We start from the raw sequence: 21,468 nt of genomic DNA, 5'->3' as shown, positions 1-21,468 counted from the left end.
CCCAGAGACACTACTGCCCAAGAATGGATTTTTCCTCCAGCCCCACCCAGGCTATTCATTATTTAGTGGGGACATTATATTCTTCAGTTGAAGGCATGATAAGGCCACATGCTAAGCCATATTCGTATAACTTTTCCCCAAATTTCATGCCAGGTGCATTTCTTGGAAATTTATTGCATTAGATTGAAAGCCACACACTGGAAGACTTCTCTGGAATAAACAGATTGTTTCCAGACCAGGCATTTATTACTGCATATAAATTCTGAACTCCTCTACTGAAAGTATTAGGAAAACTTCAATTATATAAGTATTTACAAGATAATTATATTTCATTACAATGTTATTATGATTTATTGTTTATTTTGAAGAAACTGCTCAGCATGTCCTATTTATCATTCCCTTTTGACTCATAGTGTTATTTAGAACACTGAAGGGGGTGAATTAATTGGCAACTACGTTATACAAATACACAACAGTTTACATATTTCTCCTAAGATGAGGGGATTTTATTATTTAAAAAAAGTTTAAGTTTATTTGAGAGAGACAGAATTTTTATTTGAAAGAGAGAGAGTCTTAAGCAGGCTCCATGCTGATTCCACGACCCTGGTATCATGACCTGAGCTAAAATCAAGAGTGAGATGCTCAGTGGACTGAACCACCCAGGCGCCCTGGATGAGGGGATTTTATATTCCTTGTCCATGCAAAGCATAGCCTGGGTACCCTGGAGTCATGGCTCATGAGCAGAAAGGGGCTGACAGTTGGGAAACATACAGACACAATTGCAGTGACATTCATGATGATCCAGCTGGGATTTTCAAAAAAAGCCACAACAACTTGAAAGATGGAGGAGAGGGTGTAAAAACAGACAAAGCTGCTCACCAGAAGAAGGATGATTTTGGTGGCTCTAGACTCATGGGAGGATCTGGAAGAGGCGTTGGTTCTTCGAATATGTTGGACCTGCTGCTTGTGCCTGTACAGGATGAAAACCATGGAGCTGCTGGCCCAGAGCATGAGCCCCAGACATAACACATCGGGGAATGATAACAACAGTCCATACAGTGAGTCACTAGTTTTGTCATGACGAACCGAAGAACAGTATCCAAAATCCTTTTTGTTTGTGATGTTCTTATCACTCAATGTGCTCGTTAAGTACATAGGGAAAATGATATTCACCAGCATTTGCAGGACCCAACACAGGAAAATAGAGGGGAAAATGTATTTGGGCGCTTTAACTTTAAGCTCTGCCCACCTGGAGTTCCCAGGGCTGATGGTGACGGCCTGGTAGACGCTCAAGATGCAGATGCTACCAATGGACACTCCCCTCCCCACTCTGTGAAGAAGGGAAAGAAGTTTGCATCCAATGTCACTGAGGAAATGTTTCCGCCCAAATGCTGCCATGGTCTGGGGGACTCCTTTACAGAGTAGGGCTAAGAAGTTGGCTACAATCAGGTGCTTATGAATGAAATCTGTGGACCTCCACCTGTACTCAGTGAAGGAAAGGATGATATAATGACAAAGAAGTGAGAAATTGCCCAGGATTCCAACGGTAGTCTGTGTTAAGAAGATCAGACCGATGGCCAGATCCCATTTGACCATTCTCTCTGGTCCCAGTCACTGACCGTTGCCTCCTGGGCTAGAACTTCCTGCATGGAAATATGAGACATAGGCAACATGTATCACGTCAGCTGAAATCCACTATGTTCTGCTTTCCATTCCTTGCCCCTTGGATATGCCTACTTGAGGTCTTCTTTTCACAGCAGCTTCTGAGGGCTGAATGTAGAACTTTTCAAGAGCCCTTATAATGTAAAATCACTCCTGTGAAGGCACTCACGTGAGAACTTCTTCATGCTCCACACATCTATGAGGTCAGCACTACTGTGGCTGTAGTTAAAAGATGAACAGAACAGACACACAGAAAGGTTAAGGATCTGTCCAAATCTGCTCCTTCAGGCTGTCATATTGGTCTGCTAGACAGCTAGTTAGCTGTGTCCATCTAACAATCCAGGTCTATAGTTACTTTTGACTTGACCCCTTGTAGTTGATTTTCGAGTGGTGGTATTATATAATTTTCATTACAACAAGTTCCCATATACTTGTAAAGATTTATTTGATGGAACACTATCAATTCTGGGTCAAGCCTTAAATATCTTAGTGAATGTCATGCACTGCAGGCAGTAGTTTACTGCAGGAACCTGTCCCGTAACTAGTTACATGTAGTGGATGTAAGAGGAGGTTGATACTAGGAAGGCAGAAGAAAGACTAATTTGATTTTATGTCAAGAACCCAAGTGTAATGGCAGCAATCACAGGAATTGTTGAATGATCTCATGTGATGCCATAAACTTTGGAACATAAAACACTAATGCCTGATAAAATAGTGTAAGGCAGAAGCTAAATTATTAATTTCAGATGATACAATTATTAATACCTGAGTTAAGACTACTAACAACTAAGATTTGTGAATGATACTAGCATAAAAGATATTACCGCAAGATGGCATTTGCAAGGTGTGTATTGTTATGTAGTTTATAAATCGAAGTACTAGGTTTGTGTGTTGATAGCAGAATAATTTTTAAATGGGTGGAAAGAAGATGATATGAACCTGAGAACTGCCACCCGGAACTTAAAATTATGCCAACTGTTCCTTACCTGTTCACTTCCTAACTTTCAGAATGAATGTAGTTACACTATAATCAACAGCTTATGGATGTTTTCAGTGGAGACTCAGTTACTGTCCCCAGTAATTGCATGGTACGTCCAAAGGTAGAGGAAACCTTTCAGTTCAAGCCATTATCATTTGGATACACTTTCTGCACAGGATCATATGATTCCTGTAAATTCATCATACTCTTTACTGCAAGCATGGAGGTGTTACAGATGCACCTCTAGTAACCCTGAAATTTTAGTCTATGAATCCTATAATGTAGACTGCACAACAAATTGATTTTACAACTCAGTCTGTAAGGACTTAAAAATCTCTGTGTATTATTACTTGCATTAAATGCCAAGAAATCACTATGAACAGAGATGGCATTTATTGCATCAGGAGCCATCAGCAATTGGTGAAGGGCTAGGACCCCATCTCCTCTTAACTAGCTCAGCTCAAGCCTCAAAATTATTCCACCTTCCTGCATGGCTTTCACAATGAACCAGCTAATATAAAGAAGGTTTCTGATATGATCACTCACCCAGACTCTTGATACAGACACTGCCTCTCAGACTGAAAGAGAAATCCTCACCGGCTCCTTCCTGCTTCCAGGAGGGGCTCAGTGTGAAGGGCATGGCAGACAGTCCATGTGTGGGAGGGGGGCAGCCAGACACTGTGATATAGCTTTGTGATCCTGTGAGGTCACCTCCCTCACAACTGCAATTATTTCATTTGTAGCCACACTGGGAATACAGTCTTGGGAGCTGAAGATGTTTCTCAAAAATTTCCCCAGCTGTTAATTACAAAAAATGGTTATGAGTTTCTAGTTAGAACTGTGTAAGGAGACTGAGTATTTGTGAGAAGACTTTTTCCCACTTGATCCCTGTAGGTAGACAGCATCTCCTATGAAGGACATCAGGAAATACTGAGTACTGACATGTGAGGGATTAGTGGGGAAGGATGTGTATCTCCCTGGGTTCTTCACTTCCCAGGGAAGTTCCTCTACCTAGAAACTAGTACTTTCCTAATCTTCAGACCACGGAACTGAACCATCAATTAAGGTTATTTGTACAGAAACAAAATGACACAAAAATACCTGGGAAGAACATGCAGGGATACAAGTAAAAGGAAGTCCATGATGTAAATAAATTATTATTGAGGTCACTTCACAATCGAAGTTAATGAATTTGGACTTGTTTGAATAATTCAGTGCCAATTCATATGAAAATTATGTAGGAAAATGTGCTTTACCCACTACCTCACTCCCACTACCCTCGCTGGCCCCAACTGCCTGTGCCTCTTTCACCTCTTTCACAGTCTCCTCCAGGTTTCCTCTCCTAGCATTCTGTATCTAGCTTGTATCGCACTGTCTTCCTCCAAGGCCCAACTGCCCCACATATAAATAACCTCCTTGCTCCTCTCCCACCATGATTTTAACCCCTTCGAGACATTGTCCCATGCGAATTCCACCAACTGCAGACCACTAAGAACTTCGGTACAAAGTGCGCATCCAATCACGTGGTGAAATCTAATCCCCAGTGTGACGGCGTTTGGATATGGGGCTTTGGGAGATGCATAAATCATGAGGATGAGCTCTCCTGAATAAGAACATTGACCTTGTAAAAATGACTCCAAAGAGTTCACTAGCCCCTTCCACCAGGAGAGTACACAGCTATAGGATGGCCATCTATGAGCCAGAAGTGGGTGGGCACGGGAAATGGTAGTTCTTAAAATCTCTCAGGTGACGGTAACAGAAGCTAGCGTCGAGGACCAGTTAACAAAACGCTGCCTCTCAAAGTATTGTGTGTATGTGAATCTCCTGCATTTCTGTTGAAACAGAGTCTACAGGAGAACCCTACTCTAAGAGATTGAGATACAGCTGCGGTCCGGCCGATGAATTAGCATTTTCAACACAGTCTCTGTTGGTGCTGCTGCTTCTCTCCCCAGAACTCTGTTTCCACAGCATCCCCCCCACCCAATCCCCCTTTCGGTAGCACTAGAGAGAGCAAGCAGAGCACACCTGACCCTCTTACTCGCCTACGTCCCATCTCAACACAGATGCTGTGGGTTCCTCACATGTAGCAACTGAAGAGGAAGGAATAGAACCCGCACAGGTGATTCCCGTGGGGACGGAGGGGCTGCTAGAGGGAAAGTCTGAGGACCCTCCAGGGAAGCCTGAGCGCGCAGTTGCACGTGGCAGGTCCTAGGAGGGAGTTGGCCTTCTTGGGCGGCCTCTGCGCAGGCGCGAGCTCGGGGATGGGCGTGTGGGCGTGGCTACAGCCTCGTTGCCCCTGCGCGCGTGTCCGGCAGGTTCAGGTGACCGTTGAGCTCCCGCAGACGCCCTTGGCCCTTCCAGGTGAGGAACTGGCTTAGAGCTGCGGCTTCTCCTCCTGGAAGGTTAGTTGTCAGGGAGTGTGGGCTGGCGGTGGCCTGGGGGTGCTTGCGGGCCCCAGGGAGGCACGGGACCGCGTGCTGAGGGCAGCTCGGCTCTGGGCTCACGGCTGCCCGGAGCCTGCCCGCGACAGGCGGGTGTCAGGGTCGCGTGAGAGGGACAGATTCGCACTAGAGTCTGATGGCGCTTTTAACCGTGTGTCTTCGGTGACGGGTCCCAGTACCCGGTGCTGCCCTCGAGGGCGTCTAGGTTGGAATGGAGGAAGGATTTGGGTTCCCGGGTGGGGGTGGGGTTGAGGGGAGTTGCGATGTTCGCCCTTTGGTGCGCACGCACGAGGTCCTGGGCTGCAAGGGAGTGGAATGAGCGAGTTCCAGGACCCACCTGGAGAGGAGAGAGCGCGTGTTAGTGCCACGATGGGTTTTGTGCTCCCATTTGTGGCTGCAGGTAGAGCGGAACATGAGCCCTGGTCAGTGAGCTTGGGTGGTCGAGGGGTCCAGATGTTGGGGGATCAGGTGTGGACTGGAGGTCCTGAGCGTGACGGGGGCAGGATGGGCCGGAGACTTGGGCATAATGCGAGGTGGGTGAGGGGGCGCGTGTAGCAGGACCAGCACTGTTGGGAGGCCTCCTCAGCTGCGGTCTGGTTGTGTGCGGGGCTGAGCCAGCCCGGTGTCCAGGCGCCGGCGCAAGTGTGGGCCGAGCAGCGAGCACGCCGCTTCTAGCACTCGTGATCCACGTGGCAGGTGCGAGCGCTCGGGCCCAGACGCTGCCGGAGGAGAGCCGAGCTGCCAGCCATGTGCAGAGGCCGGACCTCCAGGGCCTCCACGCGGCCACCTCGCGTGACTCGTGTGTTCACCTGGACCCGCGTGCTTCTGGAGGAGTGGCGCGATGTCCCGGCATAAGTCTTGCAAATTGCACTCCGCGTTGCCCGCCGATTCTTCTCACGGTCGGATTTGTCTCAGAGATTCTCGCAGCGCACACGTGAAGGTAGTTTCATCCCAGATTTGTTTGAAAACGAACAAGTGGAAGTATTTTAAACGGGCAACGATAGATGTTTGAATTATGTGTGTAAGGGACGGAAGCCTTTGGAACTGTTACCTTAAATGTATATTCGATGACATACAAAGATATCTTTAACCCATATATATAAAAGCGGTTAATAACACAGCCTTTAGAGAGTGTCAGCGTATTGTCACCTTTTGAGTGCAATATATGTATCCTAGGGGTGTCAGGTATGGAAAATAACGTGAAGGTTATCGTATATTCACATCACAAGTTTGAGCGTGCATTTCACTCTATTATAGGACCACAGGCTTTTTTTTTTTTAATTTAGTGATAGTTTCTCGTGTTAATAAAGTGTATTGGTTAAGATAAAATTGTAAAATAATCATTTCAGTTTTCCCATGTAGTTTTTTAAAGATTTGTTTACTTTTTAAAGTTTGTTTATTTAAGGAATCTCCACACCGAATGTGGAGCTCAGACTCACAACCCAGAGATCAAGAATCACATGATCTATAGGCTGAGCCAGCCAGAAGCCCTATTTTTTTTCCCATATTTTTAAAGAACATTTAATCTGTTCACAGTGTTACATGTAGTAATGTGTTTCATTGTCTACAAAGCATTACAATTGAATCATATCTAGAAAAATAAGGCAAGTTGAATATTTAGGTTATAAGATTAACATAATTTAATGCCTCTGTACCAAAAGTTTTCATTAAGTGATTTTTTGTTAGAATTGCTTAACACCTCTATAACACTGATCCCTAACTAGGGTAATTTTCCTGTGGTTTCCCCCCCATCCCCTGCCCCGCCCAAGATCATGTGGCAGTGTTTAGTGACCTTTACATTTGGGGAGGAGTGAGGTGCGGGTTGCTTCTGGCACATAGTGGAGTGGGAGATACAGACACATATCCTGCTATGTACAGGACACATCCCACCACGGAGAGGTATCTAGGTCACAGGTCAGTAGTGCCAAGGTTGGAACACTGATCCAAAGATTCTGATGATTTTTCTTGTATAAAATTCTCATTCGTTTGTATATTGGTGGATTTTGCACGGAAGTACATGCATTTCCTTTTTCAGAAATTGCAAAGAGTTCTGTCTTTGGGGAGGAAGACAGACGTGTGGAAGTGTTGGAAGAAGGGATGAAACCTGTGAGGTTGAATTGCAGTTGGAAATTCCAATAGGAGATTCAGTTTTTATTTTTTTAATTAATTAAGTTTTAATTTACATCCAAGTTAGCATAGAGTACAACAATGATTTCAGCAGTAGATTTCTTATTGCACCTTACCCACTTAGCCCATCCGCCCTCCCACAACCCCTCCAACAACCCTCTGTTTGTTCTCTATATTTAAGAGTCTCTTATGTTTTGTCGCCCTCCCTGTTTTTATATTATTTTTGCTTTCCTTCCCTTATGTTCATCTGTTTTGTATCTTAAGTTCCTCATATGAGTGAAGCCATATGAACTTTGTCTTTCTCTCACTGACTAATTTCATTTAACCTAATACCCTCTAGTTCCATCCATGTAGTTGCAAAAGGCAAGATTTCATTATTTTTGATTGCCGAGAAATACTCCATTGTATACATAAACACCACATCTTCTTTGTCCATTCATCTGTCAGTGGACATTTGGACTCTTCCCATACTTTGGCTCTTGTCGATAACACTGCTATAAACATAGGGATGCATGTGCCCCTTTGAAACAGCATACTGTATCCCTTGGATGTATTCCTAGTAGTGCAATTGCACGGTCATAGGGTAGTTCTGTTTTTGATTTTTTGAAGAACCTCCATACTGTTTTCCAGAGTGGCTGCACCAGTTTGCATTCCCACCAGCAGTGCAAAAGAGATCCTCTTTCTCCGCATCCTTGCCAACATCTGTTGTTGCCTGAGTTGTTAATGTTAGCCATTCTGACAGGTGTAAGGTGGTATCTCATTGTGGTTTTGACCTGTATTTCCCTGATGATGAGTGATGTTGAGCATTTTTTCATGTGTCAGTTGGCCATCTGGATGTCTTCCTTGGAGAAGTGTCTATTCATGTCTTTTGCCCATTTCTTCACTGGATTATTTGTTTTTTGGGTGTTGAGTTTGATAAGTTCTTTTTAGATTTTGGATACTAACCCTTTATCTGATATGTCGTTTGCAAATATCTTCTCCCATTCTGTCAGTTGCCTTTAGTTTTGCTGATTGTTTCCTTTGCTGTGCAGAAGGTTTTTATTTTGACGAGGTCCCAGTAGTTCATTTTTGCTTTTGCTTCTCTTGCCTCTGGAGACGTGTCGTGTAAGAAGTTGCTGCGGCCAAGATCAAAGAGGTTTTTGCCTGCTTTCTGCTCGAGGATTTTGATGGCTTCCTGTCTTACATTGAGGTCTTTCCTCCATTTTGAGTTTCTTTTTGTGTATGGTGTAAGAAAGTGGTCCAGGTTCACTCTTCTGCATGTCGCTGTCCAGTGTTCCCAGCACCACTTGCTGAAGAGACTGTCTTTATTCCATTGGATATTCTTGCCTGCTTTGTCAACGATTAGTTGGCCGTACGTTTGTGGGTCCATTTCTGGGTTCTCAATTCTGTTCCATTGATCTGAGTGTCTGTTCTTGTGCCAGTACCATACTGTCTTGATGATTACAGCTTTGTAGTGTAGCTTGAAGTCTGGATTGTGATGCCTCCTGCTTTGGTTTTCTTTTTCAAGATTGCTTTGGCTATTCGGGGTCTTTTCTGGTTCCATACAAATTTTAGGATTATTCATTCTAGCTCTGTGAAGAATGCTGGTGTTATTTTGATAGGGATTGCATTGAATATATAGATTGCTTTGGGTAGTATTGACATTTTAACAATATTTGTTCTTCCTCTCCAGGAGCATGGAATCTTCTTCCATGTTTTTGTGTCTTCAGTTTCTTTCATAAGCTTTCTATAGTTTTCAGTGTATATATTTTTCACCTCTTTGGTTAGATTCATTCCTAGGTATTTTATTGTATTTGGTGCAACAGTAAATGGGGTCGATTCCTTGATTTCTCTTTCTGTTGCCTCATTGTTGGTGTAGAGGAATGCAACCAATTTCTGTGCATTGATTTTATATCCTGCCACTTTGCTGAATTCATGAATCAGTTGTAGCAGTTCTTTTGGTGGAATCTTTAGGATTTTCCATATAGAGTATCATGTCATCTGCGAAGAGGGAAAATTTGACCTCCTTCTGGCCTATTAGGATGCCTTGTATTTCTTTGTGTTGTCTGATTGTAGAGGCTAAGACTTCCAATACTATGTTGAATAACTGGTGAGAGTGGGCATCCCTTTCTTGTTCCTGACCTTAGGGAGAAAGCTCTCAGTTTTTCCCCATTGAGGATGATATTAGCATTGGCTCGTTCATATATGGCTTTTATGATCTTGATTTATGATCCTTCTATCCCTGCTTTCTTGAGGGTTTTTATCAAGAAAGGGTGCTGTATTTTGTCAAATGCTTTCTCTGCATCTATTGAGAGGATCATATGGTTCTTGTCCTTTCTTTTATTGATGTGATGAATCACATTAATTGTTTTGCAGATATTGAAGCAGCCCTTCCTCCCAGGTATAAATCCCAATTGGTCATGGTGAATAATTTTTTTAAGGTATTGTTGGAGCCAGTTGGCTAATATCTTGTTGAGGATTTTTGCATCCTTGTCCATCAGGGAATTGGTCTGTCATTCCTCTTTTTAGTGGGGTTGCTGTCTGGTTTTGGAATGAAGGTAATGCTGGCTTCATAGAATGAGTTTGAAAGTTTTCCTTTCGTTTCTATTTTTTTGGAACAGCTTCAAGAGAATAGGTGTTAACTCTTTTTTTTTTAATTTTTTTTCAATGTTTTTTTTTTTATTTTTGGGACAGAGAGAGACAGAGCATGAACGGGGGAGGGGCAGAGAGAGAGGGAGACACAGAATCGGAAACAGGCTCCAGGTTCTGAGCCATCAGCCCAGAGCCTGATGTGGGGCTCGAACTCACGGACCGCGAGATCGTGACCTGGCTGAAGTCGGACGCTTAACCGACTGCGCCACCCAGGCACCCCGTGTTAACTCTTCTTAAATGTTTGGTAGAATTTCCCTGGAAAGCCATCTGGCCCTGGACTCTTGTTTTGGGGAAGGTTTTTTTTTTTTAAATAAAAAAAATTTTTTTTTAACGTTTACTCATTTTTTTGATATAGAGAGACAGCGTGAGCAGGGGAGGGGCAGAGAGAGAGAGGAAGACTCAGAATCTGAAGCAGGCTCCAGGCTCTGAACTGACAGCATGGAGCCCAACGCAGGGCTAGAACTCACGGACTGTGAGATCATGACCTGAGCTGAAGTCGGATGCTCAACCGACTGAGCCACCCAGGCACCCTTTGGGGAAGGTTTTTGAGTACTAGTTTGATTTCCTTACTGGTTATGGGTTTGTTCAAATTTTCTATTCCTGTTTCAATTTTGGTAGTGTATGTGTTTCTAGGAATTTGTCCATTTTTTCCAGATTGCCTATTTTATTGGCATATAATTGCTCATAATATTCTCTTACTGTTTTGATTTCTGTTGTGTTGGTTGTGATCTCTCCTCTTTCATTCTTGATTTTATTTATTTGGGTCCTTTCCTTTTTCTTTTTGATCAAACTGGCTAGTGGTTTATCAGTTTTGTTAATTCTTTCAAAGAACCAGCTTCTGGTTTCATTGATCTATTCTGTTTTTTTGTTTGTTTCGATCGCATTAATTTCTGCTCTGATCTTCATTGTTTCCTGACTTCTGCTGGTTTTTGGTTTTATTTGCTGTTCTTTTTCCAGCTCTTTAAGGTGTAAGGTTGGGTTGTGTATCTGAGATCTTTCTTCCTTCTTTAGGAAGGCCTGGGTTGCTGTATACTTTCCTCTTATGACCTCCTTTGCTGCATCCCAGAGGTTTTGGGTTGTGGTGTTATCATTTTCATTGACTTGTATAATTCTTTTTAATTTCCTCTTTAACTGCTTCCGTAGCCCACTCATTCTTTAGTAGGATGTTCTTTAGTCTCCAAGTATTTGTTACCTTTCCAAATTTTTTCTTGTGGTTGATTTCAAGTTTCATAGCATTGTGGTCTGAAAATATGCACGGTATGATCTCGATCTTTTTGTACTTGCTGAGGGCTGATTTGTGTCACAGTATGTGGTCTATTCTGGAGAATGTTCCATGTGCACTGGAGAAGAATGTATATTCTGCTGCTTTAGGATGAAATGTTCTGAATATAACTGTTAAGTCCATCTGGTCCAGCGTGTCATTCATAGCCATTGTTTCCTTGTTGATCTTGCAATTAGATGATCTGTCCATTGCTGTGAGTGGGGTGTTGAAGTCTCCTAGTGTTGTGGTATTAGTATCAATGAGTTTCTTTATGTTTGTGATTAATCGATTTATATATTTCGGTGATTTCACGTTTGGTGCATAAATATTTAAAATTGTTAAATCTTCTTGGTGGGTAGACCCCTTAATTATGATACGATGCCCTTCTTCATCTCTTGATACAGTTTCTATTTTAAAGTCTAGATTGTCTGATATAAGTACGCCTACTCTGGCTTTCTTTTGTTGACCATTAGCATGATAGATGGTTCTCCACCTCCTTACTTTCAATCTGAAGGTGTCTTTAGGTCTAAAGTGGGTCCCTTGTAAACAACATATAGATGGATCCTGTTTTCTTATGCATTCTGTTACCCTGTGTCTTTTGATTGGAGCATTGAGTCCATTGATATTAGAGTGAGTACTGAAAAATATGAATTTATTGCCATTATGTTGCTTGTAGAGTTGGAGTTTCTGGTGGTGTTCTCTGGTCCTTTCTAGTCTTTGTTGCTTTTGGTATTTATTTAATTAAATTAATTAATTTCATCTTTTTTCCCCATCACAGAGTCCCCCTTAAAATTTCTTGCAGGGCTGGTTTAGTGGTCGCAAACTCCTTTCATTTTTGTTTGTCTCGGAAACTTTTTATCTCTCCTTCTATTTGGAATGACAACCTTGTTGGGTAGAGAATTCTTGGCTGCATATTTTTCTGATTCAGCACACTGAATATATCCTGCCACTCCTTTCTGGCCTGCCATGTTTCTGTGGATAGGTGTGCTGCAAACCTGATCTGTCTTCCCTTGTAGGTTAAGGACTTTTTTTCCTTTGCTGCTTTCATGGTTCTCTCCTTGCCTAAGTATTTTGTTAATTTGACTATGATATGCCTTGTTGTTGGTCGGTTTTTGTGGAACCTAATGGGAGTCCTCTGTGCTTCCTGGATTTTGATGTCTGTGTCTTTCCCCAGGTTAGGAAAGTTTTCAGCTGTGGTTTGTTCACATAACCCTTCTACCCGTATTTCTCTCTCTTCTTCTTCTGAGACCCCTGTGATTCTGATGTTGTTCCTTTTTAATGAGACACTGATTTCTCTAATCTTAAATTGTGCTCTTTTGCCTTAATCTCCCTCTTTTTCTCTGCTTTGTTATTCTCCATAAGTTTGTCCTCTGTATCACTGATTCTCTGTTCTGCCTCATCCATCCTTGCCACCACAGCATCCATTCGTGATTGCAGCTCAGTTATAGCATTTTTTATTTCATCCTGACTAGTTTTTACTTTTTTTTTTAAATCTCCACAGAAAGGGATTCTAATCTATTTTTGACCACAGCTAGTATTCTTATTGTCATGATTCTAAATTCTGGTTCAGACATCTTGCTCATATCTGTGTTGGTTAAGTCTCTGGCTGTCGTTTCTTCCTGCTCTTTATTTTGTGGTGAATTCCTTTGTTTCATCATTTTGAAGGGAGAAGAGGAATTAATGAGGGTAAAAAATTAAAATTAAAAAAATTAAAATTAAAAAAATATTACGATTAAATAATTAAAAACAACCAAACACACACACACACACACACACACACACACACACACACACACACAAATCGAATGATTGATGCTAGATCCTAGGTGTGTTTTGGTCTGGGTGTTTAAGTTGCTTGATGGATTAGAGAAAAAAGGGGAAAGAAGAAAAAAGAAATTTTTTGAAAATTTGAAAAAATGATTACACTGAAGTGGACTAAAATGAAATGATGTAAATAAACTAGAATTTGAAACAATTTACACAAAAGTGAAAAATATAGTAGAAAAAAATTAAAAATATTTTTATTAAAAATTAAAAAGAATTCTCTTTCTGTATTCAAGAAAAAAGAAACAAAAAAGAGAAGATAAAAAGGGAAATCGTTTGATAATTTGAAGAAATGAATATAGTGAAGTAGAGTAAAATAAACTGATGGAATTAAATAGAATTTGAAAAATTTACACAAAAGTAAAAAATATAGTAAAAAAATAAAAATATTTTTAATGAAAATTAAAAACAAAAATGAATTTTTTCTCCTACTGTAATCAAGAAAAAGGAAATGAAAAAGAGAAAAGGGAAAAAAAAAAGAAAAGTGAATAGATTGGCCTCCTAACAGACTGAAATACAATTGAAATTACTTCGTTTTTCCCCTGGAAGTCAGACTATGAAGTGCTTTATAGTCCACAAACTAAGCAGGTTTCTGTTCTTGAAGAGTGAGGTTGGCCCAGTTAGGCGGGGCTAATGTAATGGCTCCATTCTCCCCTAGTTGGCGCTGCCAGCCTATTGGTGTGGATTGTTGTGGCGCTTGTAGGTGGGTATGCGCATGTGCAGGAGCGGTGAAAATGGCGTCACCCAGCTACCCAGTCTCTAGTATGGGAACTTTCTTCTCCCTGATCAGCAATCGCTCACCCGTCCTTTGTCTTCAGCTTTCATTCACTCCCCACTTTTATGCTGTCCCTGACCAAGCCCCAGGTAGTACCTCTCTCCTGAGTTTTGTCTGAGATGCGACTGCCTTCTCCGGCCCCCCGCTTCTGAGGTACTGAGGCTTTGACTTATTGGAGGGTCTCACTGAGCAATGGCCGGGTGCCAGCCCCACCCAGGAAAGTTTGTGGGACTGTGCTGCTGCTGATGCCCAGAGACTGCAGCCAGGTGCCAGCCCGCCCCAGAAAAAGTTCACGAGATAGTGTAGCAGCAGCATTTCAGGGATTATGGAAAATCACAGCACACATCTGGCACCAGGCTTCACCCTTAATGACCTTGTTCAGCACCAGTGAATGAGACCATTGTCTGGGGTCTGCTGGGCCCAGGTGGCCTCACAGCCTCTACCAAGTGTCCTTCCAGCAGTGGAACTGCTTCTCCCTGTGTGGCCCAAGAACCTCCCGGGCCCCACTCTGCTCCTGGGGATTTGCCCTTCCCACCAGAGCACCACCAGGTATCGGGGACACCAGGAACTGGGGACGCCTGTGAGACACACACACTCACTGCCAGTCCCTTAGTTGTCTGACATCAGTATTTACTGCTCCTTCCCTGTGAGCCCCTCTCTGCCATCAGGGATCGTGAAAAGTAAGAGCCCCTCCTAAAGTAGACAATGGTCTCTTCGGAGATACTCACAAACTTGTAATTGGATTTGGTAATGAGTCCTGGGAGAAAGTTTTTCAGAAGTATTGTCAGCTACCGAAGGCTGTGCTGTCACTGCCACCATGTGTGAAATGATAATTGCAGTTCTGATGGGAGGGGAGGTCACAGATCACAAAGCCTTATCTCTGGTCTGGCTGCCTCCCTCCCTCACACGTACTGGCTGCTGTGACCTTCACGCTGTGCCCCCATCCTTCAACGTGACGAGTCCAGTGAGTTCTTTCTCTGTCAGACTGAGAGGCAGCCCCTGTAAGGAAGGATGTGTGAGTAAGTGTTCGTGTCTGGAAAGGGATCCTGAGGGTCGGGACAGACCAGGGGAAGAGCTAAAGAGGGAGGTGGAGTAGTTCCTTGGGTGTGAGCTGAGAGTTTTCAGTGTCAGTAGAGATGTACTTACAATGCCTTATGCTTATAATACAGAGAAGGGTAGAGCAGAAACAGTTTTCTAATCCTTTACAGAGATCGTGTAGATGAATCTGTTTTTAGAATTTTTTTAAAAATACGTTTATTTCTTTACTTTGAGAGAGACAGAGATAGCAGAGTGGGGTAGGGGCAGAGAGAAAGGGAGAGAGAATCCCTATCAGGCCCTGCACTGTCCGTGGGGATCCCAACATGGGGCTCAAACTCACAAAACCATGACATCATACCAGAGCAGGAACCAAGAGTCAGTTGGGGCAACGTTCACTGTAATTATGGGACCAGACAAGAGGTGCCTGGGGCATGTGAATCTTGGCTCATTCTCTCTGGTTTAATAATATTCTAATATGAATCCCAATCTCAGAACTAATATTCTAATGATTTTTAACTTACGTGACACACACAATTCCATATTCTTAGAACCATTTTACGTGTGTCTTGTATTTTACTGTCTTTTACAATCTTGCCTTAGTGCTAATAGTTTCACTCAATGCACATTTTGTTAAATACCTCAGCATTTAAAACATAATCATCAATAACTGTTTCATCTTATAGTAGGATTTTATAAACCCTTGATTAGAGAACAAGGTACTATGATGTAATATTGTGTGTGGAAGCCATGACTTTTGTTCTTACTGTGACAGGAAATGACGCTTTCTACTACCAAAGTATTGTTAGCAAATACTGCATTTATTAAATCTAATGTGGACACAGGGATGTCTCCTGCAGGATTAGCCTGTAATTCATGCCTTGAACTTTATTATGATATTAAAACTTTATTTACATATGTTATTCACCTAAATAAAATATCCTTAATGAAAAATGTATGCTTTTTACACCAAACATATAAAATAAAATGTAGTGTGAAATAAGATGGAAAAGTATAAATGCAAAATTAAATATGCATCTGGATTATTTGAAGGCACAGCTGACGTGCATTGTTAGTGGAGTACAGAGGTTCAGACACTGTCTTCGCTCCAACGTGCCCGGTTCCAGTCTCCACTCGGCCCCTAACCAACGTGTGAACTTAGATTGCTTACCCTGTGTGCCTAGCTTGTCTTTATCTCTGCCATGGAAATAATGTTCGTGCCTCCATCATGCATTTAGGAAAAGAAAAAAGATTCCATACGTATGGTAGTAGGCAGTGATTCATGCATTTTAAGTGGTATTTGAAGGTTATTTTTTGGGGGCGCCTGGGTGGCTCAGTCGGTTAAGCGGCCGACTTCGGCTCAGGTCGTGATCTCGCGGTCTGTGAGTTGGAGCCCCGCGTTGGGCTCTGTGCTGACAGCTCAGCCGGGAGCCTGTTTCAGATTCTGTGTCTGCCTCTCTCTGACCCTCCCCTGTTCATGCTCTGTCTCTCCCTGTCTCAAAAATAAACAAAACGTTAAAAGAAAATAAAGGTTATTTTTTCCACTGTGGGAGGCACCTTGACACAGTCAAACTGAAGTAGATATGTTTCCCAGAGATGATGTGTCTCAACTGATATGATACATGCAGTCCAAAAGACATGTTCCAGTGCAGGATACTCGAATTCTGAAGACCAGTATTTCTCACTGGGATCTGTCAGAATGGACACCAGGATTTGGCAATGAGAACAGTTTCCTCTTCATTGATGATGGTTGGAATCCTTGGCATTTTCTCACTTCTTTACCATCGTCTCTTCCTCTTCTACAGGGAATCCAGGTTGAGAGCCTGAGATGTGATTCTTAGGCACCTGATTATACTTGCTTCTTGGTCATTTCCTTTTACAGGTGTCCCCAAGACATTGGCAGCCATTAGTTGAAACATTCTTTGATGCATTTCTGAGTGCACATCTGTTTTCTGTCCTGACAACGCTGGCAGAGTGTGTTCATTGGCACCAGCTGTCTCTTTGCCCCGAGACCTCCAGGTGGGTGGAGATTAGCTGAAGCCTCCCCAGGACATTGGGATTTCCATTGTCCTTTGCGGACCCTGTATGTGCTGGGAAATATCGTTACTCCTATGGCAAATATAGCAAGAAGGAACAAATATTTAGGATGCTGCTCTCCTGATTTTTTTAAAACCAAATCTCAGACTCATTATCAGCACCATTATTTTCTGTGGTGTTTCATCATTGACCTCCAATCTGGACCTTTTGGTCCATAAGTTTTCTTTCTGTATGGACTCATTGAGCAAGCCAAACACATGCACAGAATCTTCTCAGCTCCCTGAAATTTTATTTTGATGGTTTGTATTTAAAAAATTAGAAGATCTACACGTTTTAATGATGCAACTCACTGGTATTGCACAAGTGACCACACCGGTGTATGCAATTCCAAGATGAAGAAACAGGTGGTTGTCAGAATTCCGGGTATCTTCCTGTGTTCTCTCTAAGTCACTGTCCCCACAGGTATAGTTTTCTTGGCTATATTTGTAGGATTGTGATGTTTGGGAATAGGTTCATAACTCTCCAAGGTTTGAAAGATTAGATCACTTTTCCCATTTTGTACTTGATATAAATGGAGTCATACTGCCTGAATGTGTAATGATGACTTATTTCTCATGCCATATGACTTTTGAAAATTGATTTGTATTCTTGCGTAGTCTTGTTCGCATTTTAGATCTGCTGTGGAAGACTCCATGGTGTGACTATGAAAACATTCACCGATGGCTGGTCCTGTTAATGGGAAGTGGGTATTCCTGAGTTTGGACTACTATGAGTAACGAGTAGTGCTGGTATATAATTCTGTAACCAGTCTTTTAGGGATACCAGACAAACTTTGTTGAGTATATTCATAGCTGTATATTTGTTGGGACATAGTATATCCAAGACAGCTAAAGTTTATACTACCACACAGTTTCCAAATTTTAATGTTTGCCAGTAGTTTCAAGATTCTTGGTTGATCCACAAGTTTGCAAAGACTTGTTGTTTCTCTCATTCTCCTTTTATTCTTTTTTTAAAGTTTGTTTATTTCAGTAATCTCTGTACCCAATGTTGTGTCTGAACTCACAACCCTGAGATCAAGAGTCTCATGGTCTTCCACCTGAGCCAACAAGGCACCCCGTCCTCCTTGTTTTAGATTTTTATGTCGTGTTTGATGGCACCAGGAGGTAGTGTCATATTTGAAATTATGTGACTACTATAGACATAGAATATTTTTACACCTGTATTATCTATTGCGTAACCTCTTATTTGAAGTTTCTGTTGGAACGGTTTGTCCATTGTTTATTCTATTGTGTGGTTTTCAGGAATTCTTTCTGCTGGCTACAAATTGTGTGTGTGTGGTGGGGATGTTTGGATGAGAACCACCCATTCATGTAATACAAAGTCATTTTACTGGCATGGTTAATGTGCTCTGTGCTGTTCAAGAAATATTTTCGTGTTCTGATGTCGTGTATAGACATTTTTTTTTTTCTTTTTCAGGATGAATCCATTGTACCTTTAAGATTTATGTAAGCAATCCAGTCAGACTTAATTCGTTTTAGGAAGTGATAGTGATCAAGTTTTCCTTTTTCCAATATAATTGCACATTTCAGGTTGTTCTGAAAATGTTGCCTTGTGCTTTCTTTCCATTTGCTCTCACTTGTCATTGCTTCTCCAGGATAACAGCACTTCATCCTTACTGCGGACTTTTCAGTTAAATATACTGCAAATCTCTCCATCTCTTCCAATCACAGAAAGTCATGGCAATCAAATGGGAGCACTCAATTCATGTTATTTGTGGTGTGAAAAACCTTCAGTGAGGCTTTGCCCAGAGAAATGATTGTTGTTCATAATATAAAGGAAAACATGTATGACAGATTAACTTCAGGGCATTTGACAGTAGGCATAATCTTCTTGTCACAGACGACAGTTGGAATTGTGGGCAATTTCGTTCTTCTTTATCATTATGTGTCCGTTTACCACACTGAACGCAGGCTGAGGTTCACCCGTTTGATTCTCATGCACTTGACTATAGCCAACTCCTTGGTCATTCTCTCTGAAGGAGTCCCCCAGACATTGGCAGCTTTGGGATTGAAATCTTTTTTCACTACATTTGCATGCAAACTTTTTTTGTACGTTCAGAGAGTGGGCAGGGGGTTGTCCATTAGCAGCACCTGCCTCTTGAGTGTCTTCCAGACCATCACGATCAGCCCAATGAACTCCTGTTGGAAGGATCTTAAAGTCAAGGCCCCAAAATATGTTGGCTTCTCCATTTTCCTCTGCTGGAATCATTACGCATTTATAAATTTAGTGTTTCCTCTGTATGTGTTATATATGCCTAGCCAATGGAGCACCAAAAACATCACACAGGAAGGAGATTTGGGGTACTGTTTTACTATCCATCAGGAGGCAGTGACAGTCCTACTCTATGCAGTGTTGATAGTAGTCCCTGAGGTTTTATTTTCTGTTCTCATGATCTGGGCCAGTGGCTCCATGGTCTTCCTCCTGCACAGGCACAAGCAGCGGGTCCAGCACATTCACAGCACTAATGTCTCCCCCAGATCCTCTGCTGAGTCCAGAGCCACTCAGAGCATCCTTGTCCTGGTGAGCACCTTTGTGTCTTTCCACTCCCTCTCCTCCATCTTTCATGTTAGTGTTGCTTATACTGATAATCCCAGTTTGTGGCTGGTGAACACCGCTGTGGTGATCTCTGTGTGTTTTCCAACTGTCTGCCCCTTTTTCATTATGAGCCGAGACTATACTCTCCCCAGACGCTGCTTTTCCTGGATACAAAACACAAAATCCTGTAGTGTTACTGGGGATATATAAAGTATGTTTGTGCACAATGTCGTTTTATATTCACTGCGTTTGCTGAAAAAGTCCATAGAATACTTAAAAAAATTTTTTTTAATGTTTCATTTATTTTTGAGAGAGAAAGAGCATGTGAGTGGGGAAGGGGCAGAGAGAGAGAGAGACAGAATCCAAAGCAGGCTCCAGGCTCTGAGCTGTCAGCACAGAGCCCTATGTGGGCTCAAACTCATGAACCATGAGATCATGACCTGAGCTGAAGTTGGAGGCTTTACCGACTGAGCCCCCAGGTGCCCCAAAGTCCATAGAAATTCTAAGAAGGAACCAGAGGAGTTTCTAAGGTGTTCACTGATGCACGCCGACGTTTCATCAAATGGTTGAGTATGGGATATACGTGGACAAAGTGGTGATGAATGAAGCAGTTTTGTTTCATTGTGGTGCCTGGTATCCTGAAGATGGCAGTTTAATCAGTGCTGCTTAATGGAAAAAGCCGATTTGGTCTTGATTCCGGAGTGAGATGGAGTGGTTACCCAGGAGTGTAGTCATGGGCATATCAGTCGGAGTGAGTACAATCGAGTAATGAGATCCTGGGATTTAGGACTTCAGCCTATCAATTCAGGGGGAAACAGGTTGGTTCATAATATTCAGCCCTCAAGACCCCCAAATGCATATCCTCACTGACAAAATACATTCACCCCTCTTCCCCGTTCCAGTAGCTCCAAAGTGTAAACTTATTTTGGAAGCAACTCTAAGTCCCAAATCTCATCTAAATATCACCTAAGTATTCTGATTAAGACTTGAGATAGGATTCATCCTGTGAAAAACCTGTCTTCACCTATCAACCAATGAATGCAGACACATTCCCTGCTTCCTGAATACAGTGGTGGGATGGGGAGAGCATAGACAAGCATAGAGAAACTGGAGAGAAGAAATGTCACCTGTCCCCAGTAAGTAAAAAATCTAGGAGGGAAAATTCCCTTACATTTCAAAGCCCAAGGGTGATGTTCTTTGTCTGAAAGCGTTGTCCTCCAGGCCTAGCGGGATGGTGTCCCTGCCTTGCAGCCCCCCTAGAATGCCATTGTCCAGGGGGAGTCCTGTAAGATGAATGATCCTTAATACTCCGCCCCTCCCCTCCCCCCGTATCTCCTGCTGTGTAAGGTGTTCCTTTCCCAGGCGTCCAGGTGTCCCTCCTCCTCTACCTCGGAATGTTCCATGTCATTACCTGTACTTCCGCTTTCTTGCAGCCGTCCCATAGTTTACTCAGATGTTTTTCCTGGAAGAACCAGGCACAAGAGGGCCGGTATCCTATACAAATTGGACCAGAAATGCATTTGACTCACAAGTGCAGAGGGTGAGATCCACGTTTGTCACCGTTGGACAGACATGTGACAGATGAGCAAGGGCAGGAAGTTAGAATGATCCATGAGGAATGGGTTAGAGTTGGAGACATCAGCATGAAGTCATTTGACTCTGTATGGACACCAGTCGCCCCACACACACGTTTCTACCTATGTGCGCACGAGCGGTTCAGCACACACACGTACGTTTTCTTGGTGTTTGAGCTGAGAGGGTGTGAACACGGTGACACCCAGGAGCAGTGAGCATACCTAGTGTCCATGCCTTGGTCCATGACACGGTTCCCCCACGGCAACAGCCAGGGGCTGCCTGGAGAGACGGTGCAGCCTGGACTAGGACGGGACGTGTATGAAATCAGCCTGCAGAGCTGCAGTGCCGTAAGTCAGGACATGCTAAACAACTCGGTTTCTAAAAATGGGCTATGTCAGAGGGACACGGGAGTCACCCGAAAGAGCTCCTCATGGTCAAACTGGAACACTTGCACTTCATTTTATTATTATATTTTAAAATGTTTATTTATTTTGAGAGAGAGAGAGAACACCTGGGAGTGGGGGAG

At 42.7% G+C, this 21,468-nt stretch overlaps 2 protein-coding genes across 2 annotated transcripts; one reads left to right on the top strand and one right to left on the bottom strand.

The window, feature by feature from the left end:
• Positions 1-372: 372 nt before the first annotated feature.
• Positions 373-1,733, bottom strand: LOC122494796 (vomeronasal type-1 receptor 4-like). The gene has a single exon (XM_043600246.1). It carries the CDS (start codon positions 1,594-1,596, stop codon positions 643-645), a length of 954 nt encoding a protein of 317 aa, XP_043456181.1. The 5' UTR covers positions 1,597-1,733; the 3' UTR covers positions 373-642.
• Positions 1,734-16,426: 14,693 nt separating this feature from the next.
• Positions 16,427-19,613, top strand: LOC122494792 (vomeronasal type-1 receptor 4-like). The gene has a single exon (XM_043600239.1). The coding sequence runs from the start codon at positions 18,585-18,587 to the stop codon at positions 19,575-19,577; it is 993 nt and encodes a 330-aa protein (XP_043456174.1). The 5' UTR covers positions 16,427-18,584; the 3' UTR covers positions 19,578-19,613.
• The last annotated feature ends 1,855 nt before the right edge of the window (positions 19,614-21,468 follow it).

This window comes from Prionailurus bengalensis, chromosome E2 (assembly GCF_016509475.1).
Source record: "Prionailurus bengalensis isolate Pbe53 chromosome E2, Fcat_Pben_1.1_paternal_pri, whole genome shotgun sequence".
Lineage (NCBI taxonomy): Eukaryota > Metazoa > Chordata > Mammalia > Carnivora > Felidae > Prionailurus > Prionailurus bengalensis.
Note: the sequence above shows the minus strand (reverse complement) of the source record. Positions and strands in the feature narration are given on the sequence as shown.

Excerpts from the sequence above, each read along its gene's own strand:
- LOC122494796 (XM_043600246.1), bottom strand. The coding sequence starts at position 1,596 with ATGGTCAAATGGGATCTGGCCATCGGTCTGATCTTCTTAACACAGACT.
- LOC122494792 (XM_043600239.1), top strand. The coding sequence starts at position 18,585 with ATGATTGTTGTTCATAATATAAAGGAAAACATGTATGACAGATTAACT.